The sequence below is a fragment of the Falco naumanni genome, chromosome 8 (assembly GCF_017639655.2).
Source record: "Falco naumanni isolate bFalNau1 chromosome 8, bFalNau1.pat, whole genome shotgun sequence".
In the NCBI taxonomy this organism is placed as follows: Eukaryota; Metazoa; Chordata; class Aves; order Falconiformes; family Falconidae; genus Falco; species Falco naumanni.
The window spans coordinates 4459921-4485407 of NC_054061.1; the positions used below are offsets into that span (position 1 = coordinate 4459921).

A 25487-nucleotide genomic window follows, 5' to 3' on the forward strand; every position below is an offset into this window, starting at 1 on the left:
TGAGGAAAGCACATGAGTATTCGTAAGAAGACTTGGTGACACACCTCACTGACAAACAGAGCCCGAGCTGAGCTTGCTGTGCTGGTGCTCCCAGCAGAAGGGGAGCCAGCCCTGGTCTGGAAGGTGAGGTGGCATCTGCTCGAGCAAAACCAGATGCAAGGAGGGATGGGAAGCCAGGCTTGCCCGTCTCTGCTGCTGTGTGGGCAATGTCATGTTTCTCACAGCAAAACCTTCATCAAAGGAGATATGAAATCATCCTTTTTCAGTGGGTTGCTGAAGATGCTGTGGGAGTATCAGCAAACATCGGCAGGGTGGGAGAAACTCCGGGAAAGGTCGAAGCAGGATATTACTGCTGTTCCCCTGAAGGGTAAAAAATATACTGCCATTTCACGAAAGAGGATCTGATGAATTAAGGGCTAAACATATGCCCACATGCACACGACAGAAAAAAAAAAGCAATGAAAATACTAAACCAAAACATAATTTCCTTGCTTTTAAGCCACTTTTCACTTTTGAAGATTTATTTGATATTTTAAGCATTTTTAAGACTCAAAGCCTGAATAAAGAGTCTGGATTTATACTGAATAAAAGATTTTCTTCAATGGAAATGCACTTTTTGGAAAAAAAAAAAACAAACCCAGACCTTGGAAAAAAATGGAAAATGTGTCATAACAGGTTTTTTTATCTGGTAAAAGAGCCACCTACTTGCAGAGTCATTTCACCTGATCCCGAGTGGGAGATAACAGAGCTCAGTGGAAATTGCTGAAGCTTGCTAGGAAATACCCAGTGCGGGAAAAGAACAACATATGCACATGGCTTTTCTTATCTTCACCTTGTACTCTGTTCTGTGAACCTCCAAGTGAACAAAGAGCCCTTCCTTTGTCTTGAAGAGACTATTCTGAGGCAACCTAACAGAAACAGATGGGATATAATATAGTTATTTCATGATCCAGAATACAGGAAAAAAATCTGCCTCTAGCAAGTGCTTGTGCTATTAAACTATGACAAATGAGGTTGTCAGAGGGTAAATGTGGCTGGAAGTTGGCTCATTGTTTGCTGTTGTGCTTGATAAAGGTGCAAGTAAAGCTGTAGAAAGTTTAAGAAAAAAATAGAAAAACTACTTACCCTATAATTTATGAATTAAAAATAATATGTAAAGTTCCAATCCAAATACCCATGCTGTGAGACTGTGACCTTTTCACAGAAGAGACCTGCTCTAATTATAAATTCTATCCATGGCCACCGACCCAGTTTTTAAAACACTTTGCACCAGAGTAAGCTTGCAAGGGAGAGCAAATCAGCAGGTCCAAACTCCTTCATCCACATGCAACTAAAAAAATAATTCATGGAACCCCATTCAGCTTGGATGAAAGAAAATTCAGCTGACCAAGACTCATTTCAATGGGAACTGACCACTGCATAAAAATAAACAGTACACAAGAAAGAGTCCTCTGAGATGCCACAGCTGCTGCAGACACACAGAGGGAACGTGAAGCAAGGAAACGTCCCTGCCCTGAGGATTTCTGCAGCTTTCCCTCCATCCCTGGGGTTCATTTGACTGTCTAATGGCATCACACAAATATTCATGGGTTTCTTGTTCATCCTGTAGATGAGCTTTGTGACAGTCTGGGTGAATATTCAGACCCGATATCTGGAGTCTAACAGCAGCATTTATAAACCTGGTAGCAAAGGGAAAAGGTTTATATATTTGTAGGCAGAGCCCAGATGAGCTGGAATTATCGGGGAAAAAAACCCCAACCCAACAAATTGTGCAACCTTAGTCTCTGAGTCACTTTTAAGGCATAAACCTAGAAGCATTTAATATGGTTTCAGTGATAAATTACACATTTTGTAAAAACCTTTCACATTCACCTTTCTGAACCAAAACATTTTTCTTATTAGATAGAACCATTTAGCACTGGAGAAATAGTTGCTTGCATCAAACCCCAAGGTAACTCAAATATTCCCCAGTTTTATGGAAATTCAGTATCTGGGTCCACTTGCTGATTGACTTATCTAATTCAAAATTCTGATTTTGAAGACTTGAAACTTTAGCACGGCTACAGTTTACAACCACATCCCTTTCCTGTGATTCAGCCTGCTCTATAAAAGCAAGCCTGTTGTTTAGGATAGATCTGCTCTCTGCTAAACCCATGAGTACACTAACAGGATCAGGATCTCACTTTACAAAGGCGACAAGATGACAGAACCAAGGCAGTGAAGGTCATCCCAGCATCCCAATGCTTGTGTAATTGCCCCAAACCACCCATGTGGCGCAGCTCTGTAAATGAGATGGCGCGGTCCCATCAGAGGGAGCAACGTGCTTGGGAACAGGATTTGACCAGGCACCAGATTGTTAAATAGGCACAAAATAAAACCCAATAAAACCAAATTACTTTAATAGAAAACTAAAGTAATGGGGTAAATAAAACTGCTAGGACCATTTCAAATGCAGTTCGCCCATTGACAGAAATGTTCTCTGCTGCTGAGTGAAAACACAAAATTAATAATCCTCTTAGTAGTGGAAGGAATGAAGGGGGATTTTTTTGTCGTTCTGCTACATTTTCAATTCATGCCATGTAAAATTAAGTCTGCTATATTTGAGGTGTATAACTAGAAAACATAGAGTTTACATAAATTCTTTAATTGGTTCAGTTTAAACCCTTTTCTGCCTAAAGTTTCCTTATAATTTCATTTTCCTGAAACAAGGACAGATGTTTTTTTTGTGCTAAACATTCCTCTACAAGGGAGTGAATAAGGTGGCTGGCTCTTGAGAAAACTTCTGTTTCATATTCTAGTGGGCTGCATGTTTTCTGAAGAGATTCATTGCTAATGTCTGGTTTCTCCTCTTTTTACATGTATGAATAAATCTTATCACTGAATTATTTATCTGAAAATAAGCAAATGAATTGGAAGTCTCAGCCTCTAACATCCCAGGGTTTTCATATCTGTGCGGAATCAAAACCATTTGGAAATCCTTATTATTTAATTATTCATCTGATAACATGCCACTATAAAAAGCTACCAAACCCCAAGCTCCCTTTGGTATCTAAAAAAAACTCAAAACCACCCCAACCATGGTGGGCACAGAAGGAGAAATGTAAAATGTGTTAGCCATTTCCTTCCCCAGGAGAGTCACTGAACTGTTTTCCCTTGGCTAGGTGGTGAGGAAGCTGGGCTAGTGCTCAAACCCACGTGCCTCCAGCACAGATGGAGAGCAAGACTCACTCATAGGATGAGACTCCTCTCACCATGAGGTAGAGTCCCAAAAACATACTCAAACGTGGCCAACCTACAGGTGTGTGACATGGATCTCACATGGAAGAGCCACACCCTGGGTCAGTACCCATGCTGACATCTGAATTTGAACATCGCTTAGGAAAATTCCCTCAGTAACATGAAACACTGAATCTTATTTTTTTGAGGGGTTGTGTCATCCCCACCTGACTTTCCATCTAAAATGCAGGTCTGCTGCCTATGGGAAGACAAATGAAGCCAAAACTGGGGGCAGCTAAGGTCAGGTTTATAGCAGACCATATTAACTGCTCTTTTCTAAAAGAACCTTATTATTAATAAAGGTAATTTTAAGTCCTTTCATCTGTGATGGACATCCATGCAATGGGTTTCATGTGTTCCTGTGCTGTCTTGTCAATGTCTTGACGGACATCTAAGACCTGTGGTACTTTGCAAATGAAAGTAATTAAGTCTGCATATTACAATAAATTGGGAATACTGCAAACACCACTCAGGATGGAGAAATGATTCATTCAGGCCTTGAGAGGATGGATGTATGGGCAGGAAATAACAAAATGAGATTCATCTTGGAAAAGAAAAGAAATTAAAACATCTGGGCAAAAGGAAATCATCAAACCACAGATTTTAGTGGAGGAAGGAACCTTGCTAATGAAATACTCAGAGAGATAGAAACACTTTCTGTGAAGAAGGGAAGTAACTCCTTCCCTTTCCCTGACAAAACGTCTCTAATATGTGATTAAAAATGTAAAAAGAAAAGATTACATGGATAAGCTTAAGAGTCCAGAATGACCACAGTGTTTCTACTGTTCTCATAGATATTAAATTACATTTGTACAGTATCAACTGGTTTTCCAGTGATGGAAAAGGGAGACTCTTTTCTTCTCACCACCACAGTACAAGCCATCAACGATGTCACAAGAGTTTAGTTAAATATTCCTGAGACTGAAGGGTGGGAAAAAATTAACCAGGGATTACAGAAACAAAAGCAAAAAGCCAGCTTCCTGAAAGCCTTTTTTCCTGAGGAATTCTCCTCCTTGAGGATTCACATTTACATGGTAAAACATAACCCTGTCTCTTTCCAAGCTGTATCTGTGCTTGTTACAACCATTGCAGTACAGAAAGATCGATGTCTGTCCCATGGGAAATTCCTAAACTTAATTCTGTTCCAAAGAAGGACAAACAGCCGCAGGAGAGATTTTCTGGGACCTACCCAGCTCAGAAAGCTGTGGAGCTGAAACATTTCATCTGGGTTACCAAAATGTCATTTTCCATCAGTGGGGAGGCTAAGGCACCGGCTGTGCACGAGGCAGGGGCACTGTGCCCCGCTGTGCCCCCTCCCCAGGCGTGGCACTGCGGGAATTTGCAGGATAACTGCAAACTGAGAGCACACAGAGCTCGCAGAGCCATAGCTGCCCACCGTGGCACACGGCACAGACCTGGTCCTTGCCCTCCAGCTCGAGGAGTTTCAGAGCTTCTGGTCACCCTTGGACTTCTGCCCTCTGTTCTCATGTGCTTCTCTTGCACACGCTAAGCTTTTCCAGTTACCCCTCCTAAGGATGTGCTGGCTGAGCTCAGCACGGGCTGTGCTGCAGGTTTGGCGGGGCAGAGCCATCCCTGCAGCAGGAGCAGAGCCGGTCCTTTTCCCCATTCAGGGACTAACCCTCTCCAGCCACCGTGCGAGGTGGAAACACTGCAGGTGGGACCCCAGTTAATGGTGAGAAGGACCCTGGCAAGCATTTTGTGCACAAGATATTGTGCAGGGTAAAACTGCATCCTCTGAGCAAATTGCAGCAGTTGATAAAAGCTGGGACTTCTCTTGCCCTTGAGTATCTGAGTCGCGTGACCAATGCAGTGAAAAATTATAATCTAACTCAGCCATGAGTATTCTGTTCGGAGCATCCTCCATATGTTAATTATTAATAATACAGCCATGAGAAAAGTTCCTGTTCCAACTCTCTATTAAATAGGATTTACACAGCCATCTGGTGTTCTGTTTAATTCTTATTAATATTTTTTTTCAAACCCAATTTGTGTGTCTTACTGTTAATTAAATTAAAACTCGTGAAAGAAATATGTGCTCTGGCTTTGTGATGGCTATGAACTGAGCTGCTGAGAGAACAGAGGGCACTCAACATTTGCAATTAAAAGTATACAGCAATGATAATTCTGACATTGGGAAAGAAGGAGAATGAATGTCACCTCCTACAGAGAAGCAACAGCTTTAGACCTAAAAGTAAATGTCAACATGTAAGACCCCTGCCAACATTAAAGGATGACAAGAAAGGAGCATAGTAGGACAGACAAAAATGAGAACAAAAAATACAAATGGCTCTGTAAAGCTGATATACACCAGTAAAATGGTTTTGTTGTGGTACATCAAAACTGTATTTTCTCTCTATGGGTTGCCCAAGGGAAGAATCCAAGACAGAGTTGTCCCAGCCTCTGTATCTATGCCTCTCACAGGTAGAAATTACACTCCGACTCAATTAGAAATGAGTTCACATGCACACAAAACCTGTGCTACCCTTACTTTTCCCGTATCTGATTAAAAACAAAATGGCTTGTTTCAAAAAGAAAAAACATTATTTTGCAATTTTCAGTCAAGAACACAAAGTAAACTCCCACTTAGATGCTGTAAGCCTGCATGAACAGCTGAGAGCATCCTTGGCTCAAGAAGCTCAGGATCAGTTTTATTTTCTTTCCTTGGGACCAGAACTCCAATTTAGCAGCTCAAGCCACTTTTGGCTATTATCCACCAGAACCATCCACCCTAAATTAATTCCTCTTTCACCTTAATGCTGTTTTTAATTTTGTCATTTCCCTGAATAGCTGCTGGACTCCGCCACAGTCTTTGCGGTCACACTGTGACTGTTTCCCCAGCCCTCTCCTACAATATCCAAAGGAACGACCTGGATGGTCTTACTACAGCATCAGCAGGGTGCTCTGCTGGGAGACAATAGTAAACTTGCAACAATCTCTTAACATGGGCTAAAAGTCCCTTTCTTGGAGAGGATCCAGTACTCAGTAAATACTCAAATGTTTGCAAATTGTTTGTTTTGCACTTGACAAACTGTTCCCATTGTTACAGCTCTGAGGAACCATCAATCATTAAGACAGCTAATTTGAAGGGTAAATGGCTCTGGAAAACTTGATGGGACCACATTTGAGTGCAGTTTTCCAAGAATTCGGGGGTGCAGGGTGATTATTTAGTTCTTTCAGGAAGGGTAAAGAATTGGTGTAATACAGTGTTTTTAAAGACCACTTTGTAATCTACTATTATTTTAGCTTTCTCCGTGCTGTGAAATATGCACAAGCAGAGTTTCTTAATTCTTCAGTGACCTTCTATATAAAGTTCTTCAATTATATTAGAGCCTTGAACTTGCTTTCTTGCCAGTGTCTCATATGTGCTTTGCAGAAGAAAAGGGGGAGTGGGGGTGGGTGGGTGGGAAAGTCAAGTGAAGCCTGGAACTTCAAGTTTTCTTGAATGACTTTCCAAGATTCATCTCAAATTTTGTAAATTAGGAAAAAAGGGTAAGCATGAATAAGTTTGCGTCCTTTCAGTTGAACAGAGAACTGCTTTTTTTGAGTAACAAAGGGGTGAGGTGACAGGGAACTCTAATGGGAAGTACAAAGGAAAAAGTGCAAAGAAAGATCATTTAGGGCCTGGACAAAAACCTGTTGTAGGTACCAGCTGCAGGTTTACTGAGTAGAGGAGGTAAGAAGGCTTCAGTCCCCTTTTCAGCCCTGATGTGCAGGAAAACCTTGTATGCACCGGGAAAGCGTGGTCAGTGAGCAGGTCTGTGAACATCCAGCTCAAGGGCAGGTTGCCCCCGGACTTGGTGGTTTTCAAGCAGGGCTTTGCCCTTCAGAAAAAGAGAGGAACAGAAGCACATGGTTTGGGCTAAAAGCTCCCCGAAGGCTGATGGCTGAGCTCCCTGCTCTGTGGGCACGACACACGTGCACTGTACACGCAAGAGAGTCACAGCCTCCACCTCCAACCCTGTGTGATTTATTGGGGATCGCAATTGCTGAAGTCAAGAGCAAGAAGATACTGTGTTGGAACCAAAATCAAGACTCAATAGTTAAACTGTGTATGTAGCATCAACTGCACCCCTAAAATTTTCAGCTGGGGACATAGGAAGAAAAGGACAAAAGATTACAGAGTTGATTTAAACCCATAAAATGCAATATGATGCCACTCAGTTTCAAAAGTCTGCTCTCTCAAATGCTGTGAGCTGGGCAGGGGGTGGGAGAAGCTGGTAGACCAGCTGCTACTACTACAGAAAAATACCACTCTTAGACACTGTGGCTGTAGTAACTTCACTGTAGGAGGGCTACGAAGTAACAGGAATTTAAAAGAACAAGGAGGATTTTAGAAGTTTGTGCAAAGGCCTGATGAAGCTCTACAGATGTAATTCCTGCCTAAGGATGTGAGCCCTTGATATATTTCTCAGACTCTGGAAACAAAAGTGTGATAAAATGCAGACTGCAGCACCAGCTGTAAAAGTAAAATTATGGATATTAAATAATAATTTTCAATATGAGTTGTTCTCTGCAAATTTTCATCAAATAAAGCCTACTGTAGGCACTTAGAGTATAATATGGAAATGTGAATTAAGAAGCTAATGGTAGAAATAGATTTTTTAAAACATCAAATATTTCTTAAAGTTTCAGATGCAAATGCAAATATCTAAATATTTAATCTGGATACTAACTTAATGAAAAAATGGCCAAAACATAACAACTGACACCTATTTTATTTTGTTTTCTCAAACCATTCTGAAGTCCCTAAAGTTGTCTTGTCTAGGATTCTTGCTGTTCATGGCAAAGAATGAATATAACATACTTAGGAGCTCTAAGTAAAAGCATCTTTGTTTCCCTGGTTTATCTAGAGCTTGCTGAGCTGAAGAATGCAAAACTGACCACCTGAATGTTGATGCCAATGGCAGAGGTGGGGAGCAGGGGTGGCATGCACAGATGTAGCCCCTTCATTAATCTTATCCTGCCAAATAAACTTCCGGGGGGGAAAAAAAATATCTCACTTATGCCTGTGAGTCATTGCATTAGCTTTAAAAAAGTGGCTTGATATTTACAAAATCTGTCCAAGAACTGATCTATTAAATATGTATAATAATTCCCCCAACCCCCATCTATCCCCTCTCTATTAAAGGACTTTCTTAAAATGAAAATAGATTTCAAAGCACAGGCTTTGTATGCATAAGCCTAAATATTTCTCATCTGGATAAAAACCTTGTACCTGAAATCTATTGCCTCTTGAGGAAATCATTACTGTGTTACCGTAACACAATCTCTTTGTTCAGCAAGTGTGATAAATATCAGTCTATTATCATAAGTCACTGCCAATAACCAAAGCCATTTATCTGAATGTGTCTCTGCATCCCACAAATGGAACTATCTTACTTTTGAAGTAGCAGTTAAATGCTCGTCTTACACACAGACATATATTGCCTGCTGAAAAGGATATTCTGAGAAGTGCTAACCTGAGAGTCAACATGAGGCTGGCGAACGTTCATGTTTGTGTTCTGTAATTAGCGTAACAGTTATTACCGGTCAGCAACAAGTTGCTGTGATCCAGGAAGGATGCTCAGATTTCCTGAGCGTAAGAAGATATTTATACAGAAAAAGACCAACTGTACATCACCTGCTGCAGATGCTTCAGGTCATTTCATGCACTATGAAAAGGTGCGTGTATATACAACATAAGAATCAGAGAAAACGTTCCTCTGAAACCAACCAAGCTAGGAAGAGTGTGCTCAAAGCAGCACAGTAACTAACAGCAATTTAGCTCTGGCTAATGGTCCTGGTATCTAAAAGATGACACAAATATTTAGAAGAATATACAAGCAAGATATCACAGAAGTCTGTGCTTTGAAAAGGCTCAAGGTTCTGACCAACTTCATGGTAAGTCTCAGATCACAAGTCACTGGGGCTAGTCCTTGATAAGGTGTTATCAGTGTCTTAGATTAGCTCATTTTCAGAAAGCAAGCGAGTTTGGCTCCCTGTTACCAAAGCAACAGCTTCAACAACTAACCTGGACCCAGCTTCTTGAAAGGCATCTCACTAAGAGTGAACTGAGATGTTATGCTCAGTTTTGGTGATGGAACGATAACATAGACACAACATCCTAGGAGGAAATATTTAGCTCCATGCTATGTGCTCCTGCATGAAAGCAATTCATTTCAAATAAGAGTTTTAAGATTCTCTTTAATTAATGGCTTTCATAACAGGAAAAGACCTTCTCTATCCAGCACAGCAGCACAGTCAAGAGGCAAACTGAAGCAGGTGGTGGGTTTGGGAGGGGAAAGAGAGAGCAGATGTTAGCTGGAAAATTTGGAAAGCTCTTTGAGTCGCATAGCAGGAGCCCAGTTTCCATCAATGCATATTGTAGCAGCAATTAATTGGGACCACCCAGGCCTAGGGTTTGCCAGAATCAAATTTTCCATTCACACAACATACTTCCGTAAAGCTGAATGTTTGTTTAAAATACTTCTAAAAGTCATTCAGTTTTCATGTTTTTCCTTAAAATATATGTCTTCCTTCTGTTTTGTACATTTGGGGAAATCTGAACTCTTAGAATACAGAGCCAGAGCTTTGGGAGAGTGGAAGCTGGGAATCTGTCACTTTTTATCAATATTTGTTACTTTCACATGCTTTCAAAAAAATCAAAATTCCAGGTTAATCAGAAATTTATTTTTGAGGTTTTGATATAATTCTGAGTAAAAATTACAAAACTTTTTTAAAATTTAAATTCCACTTTCCATCACACTGCAGTAAAGAGTCTTGACTATGGCAAAATTGCTACTTTTTGTGTGCACTCTTTCTAGAACAGTACAGAAAAGGTAATATTTTTGATAGTTGCAACATTTGCAGATTAACTAACAGGGGATGTGGACCAGAGCTAAGATGTCAGGGAGCATTGAGAGCAGACAAGGAGACTTGGTCTGCTGACTTCAATCAGGCTGCAGAGTCCATCTGCCTGAGTCAAAGCAGAAGATCTAGTTTGAAGGAAAGGCAGATGGTTTGGAAATGGTGAGGATCTGGACTAAGTTCTCTGATCTTATAATTTGTGGGCAAAGATGCCAGAGCTGCTGGCTAGGTTCATCCCTTCCAACCATGGAAGTCACAGTGAGGGAAGGAAGACCCTCGGTTTGGTATAGCAACAACTTTTCGTCCCTGCTGAGGTCTCCAGAGATTCAGAGTCACGACCTGCACAAGAAGCGCTGTGCCCTATAGGCAGTCCCTCAGACCAGCTATACATCCATGTCTATCACATTCAAATAAATGCCATACCTGCTACAGCATGTCCTTTGCGAATAACCTTCTCCATACGAAAGTATGTGAGAAAATGCAAATCAAGCCATAAACCACAAAAATTCTAGGGATAGTCCTGATTCCACTGAAAACTATCTTTCATATATTATTTTTCAGGTGACATCAAGGCAGCATAACTTAGATGTGGAGACATTACCCAGGCACCCAAAGAAATAGCTTACCTTCTTGACCTCATATTTAATAGCAAGTTTAATCCTGCTCAGACTTGGCCGGTGGTGCTCAGGGCACAACTGTATGTTCACATCTCCATTCAGAATAGCCTCTACTTCTTCTGTGTCTCTGCACAGGTCCAGCACCCCCACGACAAAGTCCTTGCATTGCATAGATAGCTTCCTGTAGTCGTTCTAAGGGAAAACGGAGAAAAATGAGTTAATTACTTGTGCACTTGAAAGCACGCCTCAAACAAACAAAGCAAGCAAGCAAGGGAGAGAGCAGTTGTCAGCAGGGTTACTCCTGCAAAACTACTGTCTGGAATAGTAAGAAAGACTTGATTTCACCTACGGTGTAGCCAGCTTTTCACAAATACACATCAACTCCTCCAGACTGAATTAGCAATGTTTCTCTCAGCAGCACAGTTTGCATTGCAATAGAGCATGCTCTACAGAACAACAAGTAAATGATTTATAGAGACATTTTGATTTCAAGCAATCATTTCATCTCTCTGTGTAGCATATCTTCTAGGAATGTGAAAAGATAGCCAACTAAAGTCCTGCTAACAGGTCAGAATTTACAGCAATTTTACAGTTTAGATTCTTTCTTTAATAACTGTCAAGAAGTTTTGGACTGGTACAACAAGCTGCAGCACCCCACACAGATGTATTCAAATAAATTATACAGTTACAATACCATATTCAGTTTCAAATTTGTTACCTAACAATTTGGTTAGCCAGCCTTGGAAAAGCATCCAGAAGATCATTTTTGTCCTAACACTTCTCCAGGAAATAGGACTTCAGGAACTCAACAGGATTTCCTGGAAATAATTTCACCTTGCAAACCCAAATTACACTTACGTGAAAAGAGATAGTATGTAGCTGACTTGGTAGAGGGCTAGAAGAGCCATGTCAGTGCCTTAAATTAAATTGTGATTGATTTTCACATGCTGACACTTAAAAAATGAGGAAAATGCCACCATCTGAGTAAATGCAGCAAATTAGAACACAATTAAGGCTACCATTAATATCCTAACAAAATGGTGGTATTAAAGACTCGGTGCAACAAATAGAAATAATAAGCATAAGACAAGCTCTTAGTGACTTGAGAGATCATTTCAAATTAGGTTTGATGAGTTAATTAAATTCAGCAGCTTATCTAATTAAGCCAGCAGCCAAAAAAAGAAGATCGTTAAACCTGGCTTTGATGAAATGATATGAGTAACCTGGCTTTATATGCCTGTATTTTCTAGATTATTAATTCGAACATTTACACATAGCAACATATTAGCCTTCCTTGTTAGGCAAAGATCTCAAAGCACTGTGCAAACATTCATTAATTAGGCAGAACAGCACTGTCAAAAATATGATGTTATTAGAGGTGTCTAAATTTCTTACGACAGTTTTTCCCCTTCAGAATTGAGATGTCCTTGATAATGATTTTTTTTTTTTATAGGTTTAGTTTAATAGCTTTGCCATAAGTTTGACTTTGCTTGTGATGTGTATGTGTCCCCCAGCTTTGCTTACTGTGCTGCCCTGTGTGCTGAAGGCTATGAAGAGCTATTTCACTCAGGACAGAAAAATTCAATTGTCACAGGGAACCAGAAGGCCCTCGAGGGCTGGGATTAGAAAATTCTGGCAGAAAGGGGAAGATGCCATTTCTGATAGAGGTTTAGGAGAAAGGGAAGAGGAGGAGAGCTGAAGAACAGCCTGTATTTTAGTGATGATACCTTCTGCAAGGTGGAACTTGTATGTTTACATCCTCTTGTCTACCAAAAAGGTCGGAATCTGGGTTTCCCTTTTCCTTCTTGAGTCCTGTAATCAGACCTCATGTTCTTATTGGGGTGTTCATAAATGAAGATCAGCCAGAACGTCAAATCTTAGTTAAAGGGAGATACAACAACAAGCAGCGGTTTATCTCTGGTAAAGCAGGTGCATGCCCCGTTGCAGAAATGGGGAAGACTTCTAGAAATGTGCCAGTTCAGTTCACTAAGATTTAATATGTCCTCAAGGTTCGGGCAGAAAATGATTGTACATTCACATTTAAATGTAGTACCTAAGTATCTGGTGGTGATAGGGTTTGTAGAACGAATGTTATCACGTATGGGGTGAAGTAAGGTCTGAAATGTAAATGAAAGACAGATTGTACTTTATGGATCCAAAGCACTCTAATCAATTCCGTGCTTTAATCTTCACCATACCAAAATGAATTTCAATAAATAGAAAGCTTGTCTGTTCACTGGCAGAATAGATGCCCAAACAAAAATATCAGCCTGGAAGTAACTACAGGAATTGTAACAGGACAGCAGACATGGATAGATCTGAAAATAGATGTAGGTGGGGGATGGAATGCCTGGCTGCCCCAGGTAATGGAGACACTTAATTAGCCCAGCAGGTTAGAATAAACAAGGTGAGAACTCTGCTAAACTTTAGTACCATTCTCTATGTACTGTTTGCAAAGTTCACAATGTTATCTCTTAGCCAGCACATTTTAGGTAATTCCCATCACTGTTTCCACATCATCTGAACAACTAGTATGTATTAGCTCAGATTATTTTTCCTTTTCTGCTTTCTTTAAGGAAAGCAGCTTAGTTAGCAATTAGGAAAGTGCTCCTAAAGCAAGTGTAAATGGCAGGCTCCCAGCTGGCAACTCCATCAAGACCCAACTTTATTCACATCTCCAAGCCTAATGTTTTTACTGGTTCCATACATTTGCAAAGACTATGAATGATTTTTCTGTTCAAAACTATTTTTAAGTTACTCCAATTTTTAAGTAGAGACAAGCAGCAACATAACCTACCCAGGATACAGGCTGTATGAAGAAAAATAAAATAAAGTAAAATAAAATAATAAAAAAAATAAAATAAAATAAAATAAAACCTTCCAGCCAACCCGCTGCCAGGAAAGAGAGCAGCTTACTGCTCTCAGGAGACTTTGTTCATGTTTTAAGACAAGCCTCAATGATCACGGAACCTGCTGTGTTTTTCTGACGATCCCTTTTACAAAAGCATTTATCATCTTTCTTTGTTCTGGCTTCCTTAACGCTCACAGTCAGCACAGAAAGTCCTGTTCAGTCTGACAGTGAGAACACAGCCACTCAGTGACTCTCATGCCAGTGTCTTTCCCTTTGCAAGCACAGTTTATTGGCTTCATCTTTACTAAAAACTGAGATTAGTAGGAGACTGACAGCCAAGCTTCTCCTGACCCTGGCTTGCATAATGTAGCTTTGATGACACAAGCAGAAATTACCTACCTGCATATAAAATACGGAATTGCAAGTCATGAGGCACAGTAAAAAAATCAAGGATTCCAAGAAGATTTCCAAGCAGCATGCAAGCTATGTTGGTGCATGTGCCAGTGCTGTATAAATTGCCTGTATTTCACACATTTGGAAGCTTCTGAGATCCTGCACACCCTGCACAAAGGAGTGCTGTGGTGGTGCTGGGGCTTGCTTTTGTGTAGGACAGAAGGCTGCAGCCCCAGGGCAAGGGTTAGCGAGGGGAGGAAGAGTCAGGAGGAGGAGGTGAAGGAGAAGCAGGACACATTTCCAGTTACTTTTGTTACACCAAGGTTTGTGAAGATCCGAGTCCTGAGGACTTCTGGTGACTGCCAGCAGACAGAGGGGCAGACAGCCAGTGGGTCTTGGGGTGCAAAGGGCCAGTCCCCACTTCACCACTGCCTCTGCCAGCTGGGCTTGACCCCTAAACCATGCACTTCATGGCCCTCCTGGTCCAAATGTGTTTCTGGGGGCAGTTATCACGGTCGCAAACCTGGCCAGGCTGCAAGTGGGGGTCCTCTCTCCCACTGCAACAGGCAGCTCCTGGTTGGAGACATGAAATCCAGCTCAGTCCTCCCAGCAGCATTGCGGAAACAGACACTGGCAATGAAAATAACCCAAACCCTCCTGAGTGCTCCGATTAGTTACTCCGTTACAGAAGTCTGAGGATTATGAGGTTCATAAAACAGATGGATCTTTGCAGTAATGAAAACCGCAAATCATACATGAGGGATGCTGGGGCCTCATCTTGACAAGCTGAGCACTGTCAAGCCTCAGGGAGGAAGATGAAGGATACAACTAAATGCACGAGAGAGCCAGTCTGCTTCAAATAACACATGAAGCAGTGTTTTATTTCCTATAAAGACAGCAGAGAAGGATCAGAATAATGCTTGAGAACATTACAATATCATTTTTAAAAAACTAGAACATAATAAAAGCATTCCAAATTAGTCATTTCCTGCTTCTAACAGTGTTGTGCATGTGGAGTTAAAAATGTCTAATTTTGCTGTTTTGAAAAGGCTGATGGTACTTGTCATTCACTGCAATTTCTCTGAGTACCCTATTATTATCTGTTGATTATGTTCTAAATGAACTCTGTCATGTCTCCACATCTGTTCAAAACCACCCAGATTTCTTCAGAAAAGAGCTGTTTCAGGTCAGGGGGATGCAGCCTGAGTAAAAAAGTTAAGTGAAATGAGAAAAAAGTAAGACTGGCAACCCACCTTGGATAGTTAATGAAAAAAATCCTATTTGAAAAGCAATCACAGTCAAGGCTGAAAAGGAACGTCACCGATGGGAGCCTACCTCTGCAAGGCCAGCACTGCAGGTGCAGTTTGGATGGCACATGGAGAAGTCTGGTGTCGATGCTGCAATATATTATGAGAAGATTTGAGATTTGTTGAACCCCCTCAGTGCAGGTGAGATTTCACCAGAAACCGGAGTGGGACCAAGGGGTCAGAAACTAAGAAGGTCAAACAACTTTATGTGCAATTCCAAACTACCTTCCCAGTCTCAGATTCACCAACACACTTGGGTTTAAGTCCTGTTGATGTCAATGAAATGCTGGCAAACGTGTTTCAGTGCACTGAAGCAATCTTTCAGGCATCAGGAATTTCAAAGTGGGATGAGTTTGTCAATCAACCTGCAGTTTTTTGGTTGTAATCATTGTAGATTATTCACTGCACAGTTGTTACTGGAAATGGGGCCACAGACTCACAGGAGAGTGCATGACATGCAAATACGGAATGACTTGTACAAGTGCACTGTTTGTGAAAAATCACTCCCTGTGTCAGCATCTAGGACATTTAATTAAATTCACTCTAACAGTTGCTTCCCAGTAACATGTGTAAAGAACAGGGTGGGAACCACAACCCATCATCAGATATTCTAACAGGGATAATTCTAAGATCCAGTTTTTACTGCTATCCTGCATATGCCTAATTGTTCTGCTAGCCTATACTAAAGCTTCAGGGTCAGACTTCTGATTAATAACCTTAGTATCACAGATGAGTTTCTCTTTGAATAAAGAACCACATATCTGGCTCAGAATGATTTAATCTATAGACCTTTTTTCTAGAAAAAAAGCAACTTAACGCTGCTTATCTGTACACACACAACACACACCCCCAGTAAAAGGAGGAAAAGAGGAACAGATGCAGGATGATGGCTATATATCTATATATGTAAGCTACTGTTTCTCAAGGGCACTGTCCATAGTATATTGTCTCATAAATCTATTCCACCAGAATCTGGGGGCTTCCACACAAATTCAAGACTTCTGGAACTAATTGACACAAACATCCAGCATCTGTGACTGGAGCACCAGAAGCCCCTGTGTGCTCTCAGTGTGTTCACAGATTGACCGCGTGACACAAACCTGCTGAATCCAACCTCCTGTCTGTGAGCAGCGCAGGAGCTGTGTACTCGGCAGTAAATCTGTTATTTCTGGGTAGCATTAAATTTGCTGTGCAAATGAAAGCTGTAGACACATTGCACAGAGCCTCCCTTTATGTTTCCTTGAAGCTCTTGGCTCTTTATATTTAATCTACATCACATATACATATATATCACAGAGGGAAATACTGCATTGCTTAGATTAGCATTTTGAGAAGCAGCAGCAGAAAAAAATATGGAGAAGTAATTCTGTAAACATAAACAGAAAACTCCCCCAAATAAAAATGTTTGGAGAAAGAACACAAAGGTGAGTCAAAGGAGGGGGACAGAAAGCCAGTAATATTACATACTAGATTTGAAATGAGATCTTTAAATAAACCATCATGTCAAGTATTCAAAATGCTTATAAATATTTACCAATTAGATATCACATGAAATATGCACAAGCCAGTTTAGAAGCTGTTGGACAAATTTCCTTCTGGGTATTTACACTGCCTGGGACTGGCCATATGTTTAGGAATGAAAAAATGCACAAGGCCAGTGGGAGGGAAGGTGATGAGAGGAGGTGCAAGGAAAGGACCCTGCACTGATCCTGCTCATGGAGCCATTATCTTCTGAAGTGTGCTGAGCACCGCTTCCTAAGAGCTCTGTTGACTGTGCACATAACTGCTGGCAGGTTCAAATACAGCTGAGTGCATTTCTATTGTTTCCAGGCTAAATGCCTACACGCATAAACTGCGCCAAGGCTGCACAGTTAATTTTCCAGAAAGCGCAACATCAAGTTGGGTTTATGTTCTTTTGCTTCTTAAGTGGCAGCACATCAGCGATTTTTTGCAGCTTTGGGCGTACCATGTCATATTCAGTGGGCATGTCTCTGAAAATACAGCCCAGTGCTCATTTAAAACATTTCATTACTCAGGTGTGTGTTGCTCAGTGCGGCTGGAGGTAGCAACAGATGCCACTGGTTCATTTTTTCAGTGATCCAGACTTTGACTTTTTCACCTCCAGTGAGCATAATATAATAAGCAATCTGTTCAGATACAAGAGTTTGATATTTCAGAAGTGTGTCTTCTCTGGTGCTTTCCAAGTAATTTGTACCGTTCCAAATGGAGCCAAGATAAACATGGCAACGGTTTGCTCTCCGAAGGATGCCAGGCTGCAGCGCGGTGGAGCAGAGGGGCAGTGGCTCCAGGCATAGGGGGGGTGGGGGTGGGGGTAAATCTGGTGAGGGAGTGTCAGGAGACACCAAGAGATGTGTCCAAAAAAAAGCCCAAGGATAAAACAGACAGTGCTGTTCGTGTTGACATTATTTTCGGCTGAAGAAGTCCAGAAAACAATAGTGTGCTTTGACTAAGGACCGAAAATTGTGTGACTTCCAATAAGCCATGAAAGTAGCATCCCTTCCATCATTACAAGGATTTCATTGGTGGTTGCATTGACTGATTAACAGAATTTTTTTTTTTTGGTGCCTCTTTTTTTTTTCTTTAATAAGTTAGGCTTTTTAGCTGCAATTCATCTTTCCATATGCACTGCAGAAGCTGATCTCTGAAACAGCATATTCCTTCAACAAGGGGATAGAGGAGGAAGAAACCAATCAAAACACTGCCTTTGGATTTGACCTTATACCTATTGACGAGTAGATATATCATATCCTTACAGAAGCTAACCAAGATGGTGTTAATGATTTCTGTGATGGAGTTAGAAAATCCCTTTAAATTTGTTACTGTACTTTTACAACATCCTTCACAGATCCAGGCATAGGTATAACCTTCAACAATCACGTTCCAAGAACTTTGAAGCAGGAACTGTCAAAAGCAGCAGAAGGGATAGGTTTGCACCACCCTCTTTGTTTCTACTCTTTTGTGCTCTAACTGTTATGTATCTAAAAACTGTAATGTATCTACAAACCGTACATAATCGCTTCTGGGAAATCGTTAGTTTTTGTGACAAACACAGCTTCTGTGGGACCAAAACCAATGAATAAATTTTGCAAGCTCTTTCCATCAATAAAAAACATTGGAAAATGCAAAATACTTCACATTGATATTCCCTTGAAACAATTATTTATAATGCTGGGGTTTTTTTTCTTTTTTAATCTAAAATTAATGGATGGATTATTTGGGGAATAATTATTTGGGGAATAAGTCAAGAATCCATTCATATAATCCCAAGAGAAAGCCAAGGACTGAGACTGAACACAATTCCTGACTCTTTAGCCAGGTTTTAGATTCCCCAGTACAACAAAATTCTGAATCAGTCCACTCACAACTTTTTTATTACTTATATAGATCTTTTTCTATTTGAAACGTAAAATAACTTTCCTCTACATGTGAACTCTTTCTGCACCAAAATTAGTGGATCACTTGACTTATTTGAAGTTCTCTCCCTGAACAGAGTACAATCCTTTTTAAAATATGCATCTAAGAAGCTGTCAAAAGAAAACCACCATCTCCTGTACTCCTTTCCCACAATGTCACCTTCTTCCTGACAAGTACCATTACAGAGCATCTCGGTGGCATGTGTATGTGCAGAAACCAGTGTTATTCAGTGCAGAGCTAACATTCTGTTCCAACTCTCTGAAGATACTTAAATATACTTCAACAGAAATTGTATTAGTTAATAATTTTTTTAAGTTACAGTATTTCAAATCTCAAGGTTGGCATAGCAGCTTTTCAGCATAAGATGGCATTTGATGCTTGATGCACTTCTCTTTCATATTGTCTCAGTTGGTTTTCAAACCCATGTCACAAATAAGCCACACGCTTTTGATTCTTCAACTGATTAAAAGGTGGGGTTTTACCTTCTTTCAGATTTTCACAGGCTCGTTTGAATGTTTATGCTGAAACACCTGTTTTCAGAAGAGCTGTTGAGTCCCTGGATGTCACATGGACAGGACAGGCTATACAAAGGTATTAACTAAATGCTTTGGCATGCAAAATGCAGGGAATACACATGTTCAGGGAAGGAAAGCATCTGTCTCCCTGTGTCCTATCAACAGCTTCTCTTTATTAAATACAAACCACACATTTCAAAGTAATATTTTGCTAATTCTCTTGGTGAAGAAGACTTTAGGATTTGTTAATGTGAGCAGCAAAATCAAGCTTATGATGATGCAGTGCAAGACTCCAAATCCTGCTGCATTATTTTCAAATATTTGCTTACTCCATGTGGCAACGTGACACTGAGAAATGGATTTTCTTATTATTAAAAATACAAACGCCCTTTGCATTAGAGAAACTTTTATCTCAACCTTGCTTTTATCATTATGCAGAAAGAATTCTTCTTTTACTCCCAGATGCATTTCACAAGGGCAGAAGTCCAATGCAGTGCTGGGGTTAGTTTCTTTTTCTTGCCACCTATTCTGTTTTCAACAGAGCACTTACACACAAGGCAACAGGCAGAAAATCTGCAGCTCTCATGCCACAGATGTATCAAAGCACAAAAGATACCTCTGGGCCCAGCTCCTCATTTCACATGCCATCCATACTTTTTGTCTCTGGCATTTCCCCATGTTTATTATATTCCTGGTCTGTCTGTTATGAGCTCCATTGGGGAAGGTGTACATTTCCTATACAATCTGAGACTGAATAGTGTTTCCTTGTGCTAAATGCATTAGCTGCTCTCCTTCAACTGTGTGGCTTTTTTCAGCTCAGCTGCTTGAAAACCCTATGTTTCCTAAAAACCAGATGGGGAAAACAGGGAGAAAATAATGGTTTTAAATATAAAGCAATTATTTGCTTAACACAGCTACGTTTATCCACTAAGCCAAGCTAAATTTGTCACTTTCAGCTTACTTACAGAACACATTTATATGTTCAGAGGTGCTATGGGTCCCATCTCTCACGGGAATTTTGGCTACAAACTGCACATGCTTATCAGGAAGATGACTCCTTATAAATCCAGCTTGCAAGTGAATGCTGGTTTAACTGAGAGCCACGATGCAACTTACTGACATCAATAGCTAAAAATAATCATATGTCTTCCAGATCTCAAACAACCATCTACCACAGTTCCCCATCTGCTCCTTGGAAAACTAGTCACAAGTGTCAGAGTGGATGAAGTTCTGGTGCCCACAGCACCTAAGTAGAAACTGAGCACCTCAGGAAAATGTGATCCCAGCTGCAGAGTCCTGGCACAGAGCACTCCTGACCATATGGACATCATCCTCTTTCTAGGAAGAGCAGACTTAGGAGTGATGCTGCAGCACTTTCTTAAGCAGAAATATGAATATAAAAAGGGTATAATTACATTTTTCTCTGTTCTGAAATCAGTCCAGATCCTTGGGCTTGGGTAGTAACAATGAAATGACACACTTGGCAATGAGTAATTTCCACACTGTACTGGTGTAAAGTTCCCTGCAACAAATTATATTCCAGGAAATTGCCATTTTTGATCATGGAAATGCCAAAAAAACATAGACACTAAAGTACCTAGCACCATTTTGTGGCAATGTAAAATTGTTTGTATACCATTCCTGTTTATCCACAATTCAGTGGATAGTCTGCCTAGAAGCAGTGAGGATGAGTTCATTATAATTATCTACAATAACAACAATTAAGAACACAATGGGAATAAACTAAATCACTTCCCATCTGCATCCTCTTTAATGTTGGACTTGAGATCCTCAGAATGCGTTACTTCATTTACATTCATTAATACAATATTAATTCCCTACAGTGCCTTTGATAAATGTACAGTTTGATGGAGTCAGGTAGACTCCATTCTCCCATCTGCTGATCTAATATTGTTATTCTATTCAGAGCAATAGTCCTAATTATGCTCATTTGTAGTTCCAGTAGATATCGTGGCCCAATGTGAATAATGAGCATCAGTCTTTGGAAACGAGTCATTTTGCTCATAATAAACTGCCCAGCTCCTAGCTATTCCCTAAAAAACAACACTGGTATTAGCCGAATGCTTGGGCATTTGGCGTTACTAATTAAACCCAAAGCATACCGATATTGTATTGCGCTGATATTACAATAGTGATAGCATCATTTTCCATCTGTTTTCCTCACCAATAATTTGATTTTGTCTTTCTGAAAAATATTTTTGTCTTTGGTTCTTCTTGGTACCATTCATTGCCGAGGAGAGGAGGAAGGGTAACGGTGTTACTGTGGAATTTTATATCAAGTCCACTGAGAAAACTCTAAGATGAACGGCAGGTGTGTTTGTAAGGGCAAGCTCAAAGTCAGGCAAGCTCTCTACTCGTTGCAGAGGATCCAATGACTGGGATGGAAAGGGCCAGTGTGTCTTTCCCCTCCGAACAGCCTGCGGCAGGTGGCAGGAGCCCTCTCTGCACTACCACGAGTAGCTGCGCTGGTGCGGACACCAGGACTCATCCTGTCTTGCACACTTGGTAGGCAAGAGCAGAAAGCACTCCGTCACTGTAAACTAAATGCAGGCACCCGGCCAAATCATCCCCCCTATTGCTCACAGTGCCATCAGCAGCTGGCAGCAAACCTGGCAGAGGAACGCGAGGTGCCCCTGCCCCAGTAGCAAGGAGGGCCTGGCCGGGTGCAGCCCGGATGGATTAGTTTGCTGTGATGGATCTCTTAATTCAAGATGCAATCCATTATTCCTCATTTGGATAAAGACAGGAATCCATGAGCAGTGGTCAGCCTTGGATCAGACCCACCCATCAGTCCAACAGCTTCACTGTACAAATTTCTTTCAAAGGGTGAGGAGAAATAGTTTCAACAAATCCAAAGATGATATGATGGTCAAATGAGCCATAATATTGCCAACTATAGGGGCTTTCCTCCCATGTTAAAGCTGCTATAAAATACAAAATGTGGAACTAATAACATTGTGGTGAGCTGAAGTTTTTATGCATAATTAAATTCTGAAAGTATTTCTGAACTATTTGTTGCGTGTCTGCTGGGTTTGTGACTGTCATTGTCTCTGCCAGACACAGCCTTCTAAGCACCTGTACTCAAAAAGCAGTTGCAGAGTTGTGCTTGCACACCAAAGTCTAACACAATGCAGGCAGATCATCTTCATCACTAAAAGTCGTCTCTAAAACCAAACAATTTTCTTACCTCCTTGTCTCTGCAAAGCAGAAACAGTGTGAGGAACTGGTACCACAGCTTCACTATCACTAAAAGAGCTCCCAAAAGCCAGTTAAATGCCACTTAAATCTTCACACCAGCTACTCACCGCCCTTTGCTATATGGTGTGTATGACTCCACAACACCCATGGGCCCTATCTTAATTTAATTTAACCTTATTTCACTTGCTTTTAATCATGGTAACCTTAACTTAACATAACCCCGTATTTAACCTTGTCTTCATACAAATCCCCTCTACACACAACAGATTATCTCAAAATGCCTGTTGTTTTTTTTCTTCTACTTAGTCAAAACACTTTACCTTCCTGATTAACATGTTACAGGCTTCACCCTGACTACAAAATATTCAGAGATTGCCTGGATTAAAGGTAAATGACTCTTCCCTTGTATTCACTGTCAAAAGTTCAGGTTCAAGAAGGATGAAGAGGAGATCTCTCCACTCTAGAAACCTTTCCTCTAAATATATTCCATATGCTCCGAGTAACTGTATGTAAGACGTCACACACACAAATAGATTTCCTGAAAATCATGGCTCAGCAAAATCAGTTGCCACTAAGCCTTGGCAGTTCAGAAGGATTTATAAAAGTCACCTTACATAATGAAATTTAATTTTTTAATTCCTTCATATCCAAGGTTTAAGAATGAAAAATCTGGACTTAATATAATTACTACGGAGGGCTACAAGAAGAAGAGAAAAGTCACCAGGCATTTATGCAGAGAGAAGGCACATTGACAGATCCAGTGTAACCCATTTACTGGAACATCAAAGCTTCACATTCAGAAATTTAATATCAGATGTTTCTGGCAGGAGGAATATTCCAGGAATTTTACTGGAATTTCCCTTCTTTCGCTACAGATTCATCCCAGGATTATTTTATGCATAAGGGAGTTAACTGCACAGCATCCTCACCAACTCCTGCTCTCAAGGTCCCTTAAAAACGTGCTCATTAATAGGGATTTTTCAGCTTGACAGAAGTGCACTCTTGGTGCAGGATGAGTTGCTTATTTGAAAGGAAACACTGACATCCCAGGAGCAAAATGACCTTAAAGCAACTGAAATAGTCTCACTTTGAACAGATTCCAGATTTTGCGCTTATCTCTCTACCTGGCTAAAATGTCCTATTGTTTGGCTTAGAATTCATCTACCTGAAAATGCTTCTGAGAGGCTTGACAGTGGCAAGGCAGCTGCTGTGCTGCTTCGCCTGTGAACCATTTCCATTGCGCTCCCCTTCCCACCCAGCTGGTGAACCCACCTATTGTTTCCTATCAATGCTCATAAGAGGACTCCAGGTTATTTTAGTGTTTTTATGATCATGTCTGTTGCTCACCTAAACTGGTACCCTGCTCTAGTGTTAGGGCTGTTATGTGCAATCAGACTGGAAGCAGTGAGCTTTAAGTGCCGCAGTCGCACTGCTGCTCATCCTTAATCGAGTAGGACTAGAAATTGGTTCCCAAGGAGCTGTAAAGGGTAATAAGCATTGCACTGATGGTGTGCAGACGGGCACTGCCAAGCATCTCACTCGCAGTAGCACCACAGGAAACAAAAGTATCCCAGCTGTACTCTCTGGGAGATTCAAATATTTCCAGGGTTCCTTCTGCCCTGCCATCTCCAAATGCCAGAAGTTTCCTCTGAACAATTTTTTGAAGGGAGCAAAACCCTTAAGGCATTAATTAAAATATTAAATTTTCTTACACTGGTGCATTGTCTCTGATTTGATGTGTTGAAAGGGTCTTTTTTCCCTCCTTCACTCTTTCAAGAGAGAGACATGGGCTTGCTCCTCTGTGAGGAGAATGTTTTTTCCCAGAAAGTATTTTGTCAACTTTTAAAGACCTTTTCTTTTTCTTTTTTTTTTTTTTTTTAAAAAAAAACTTTAGCTGGGAGATTTTATCAGTAACAACACTCAATCATCCCTAAAGTAGGCTAAATAACCTTGTAGGCAGTGACCAGGATCCCATTTTAGGTGGCCGCTCAGTGGCTAGTACTGTCGCTAGAGTTACAACTTCCATGAATAATGGCCTTATTTTTTCCAGGATCAGGCGTGGGTTGTAGATGGCTGACTTATACCCTTCACTATGAATCACAGCATCTACTACTCCATTTTACTGTGAATAGACACAGACAGATGCTGACATACCTTCACATTTGCAGATACAAACATCTTTTTTTCAAGACAGCTCCAGGCACCACAGCTTTGGCATCGGTTCTAAACCACTCTGAAGAGCTTTGGCGATTTTCTTCTCATGCAACATTTTAAAACCATTTTGCTTGGGCAACGTGCCAAGCAGAAAATTATTTAATCACAGAACATAGAAAGAGCACTTACAATAACAGCTTTCAAAGTATAGAGGATATTTCTTAATCTATAAACATTTAAAGAGAACAATACAAGAGCCACAAATTTGGTGGTTTTTTAAGGTCAGAAGGGTTCTCTACATCCATTTTCCACAGTCTCTGCAAGACTTCCATGCAAAACACATCTGCAATTAATTAATTTACCTCTCAAGACAAACTCAATGTGACATCTGTTATTAGTGAATTTATCTCTGAAAAAGAACAGCATGGAGAATGAGTTCCTTATGTACAAAGCGAGTCCCACTCATGAGCCAAACACAAATTACACTGCAAAGCGTAAATATATTCTCCTTCTCTCATGTTCTTTCCATGATCATTTTTAATTTCCTCTCTTATTTTAATATCTCATTTGTTCCAACAATAAGTTAAAAATTTGATAATAGGTAATTTGTTTTCCTGCATTACTAGGACTTGATTCTTTCCTGTATTATGAGTTGGGTAATTGGTTGTATCAGCTTATGCATTTGCTATGCACAAGTGAAAATTGAAAAAAAAATAATTGTAGCTTCTAAACATACATTTTTTTCAAGGCAGTAGAGAAAATTGGCTTTTAAGTGAGAAGGGGAAAAAGAACAAACTGTTCCTTTTTAAAGCTAAAAAATACCAGACCTCATCCCTAACCCCATTTCTATGCA

At 40.5% G+C, this 25487-nt stretch overlaps 1 protein-coding gene across 1 annotated transcript in view; it reads right to left on the bottom strand.

Annotated features, from left to right (window-relative positions):
• The window catches only part of TRPC7 (transient receptor potential cation channel subfamily C member 7), an 81365-nt gene that overhangs the window by 38816 nt on the left and 17062 nt on the right, over window positions 1-25487 (bottom strand). The window contains exon 3 of the mRNA XM_040604770.1: window positions 10770-10952. Within this exon, the coding sequence (XP_040460704.1) occupies window positions 10770-10952 (183 nt within the window). The remainder of the gene's footprint in view (window positions 1-10769; window positions 10953-25487) is intronic.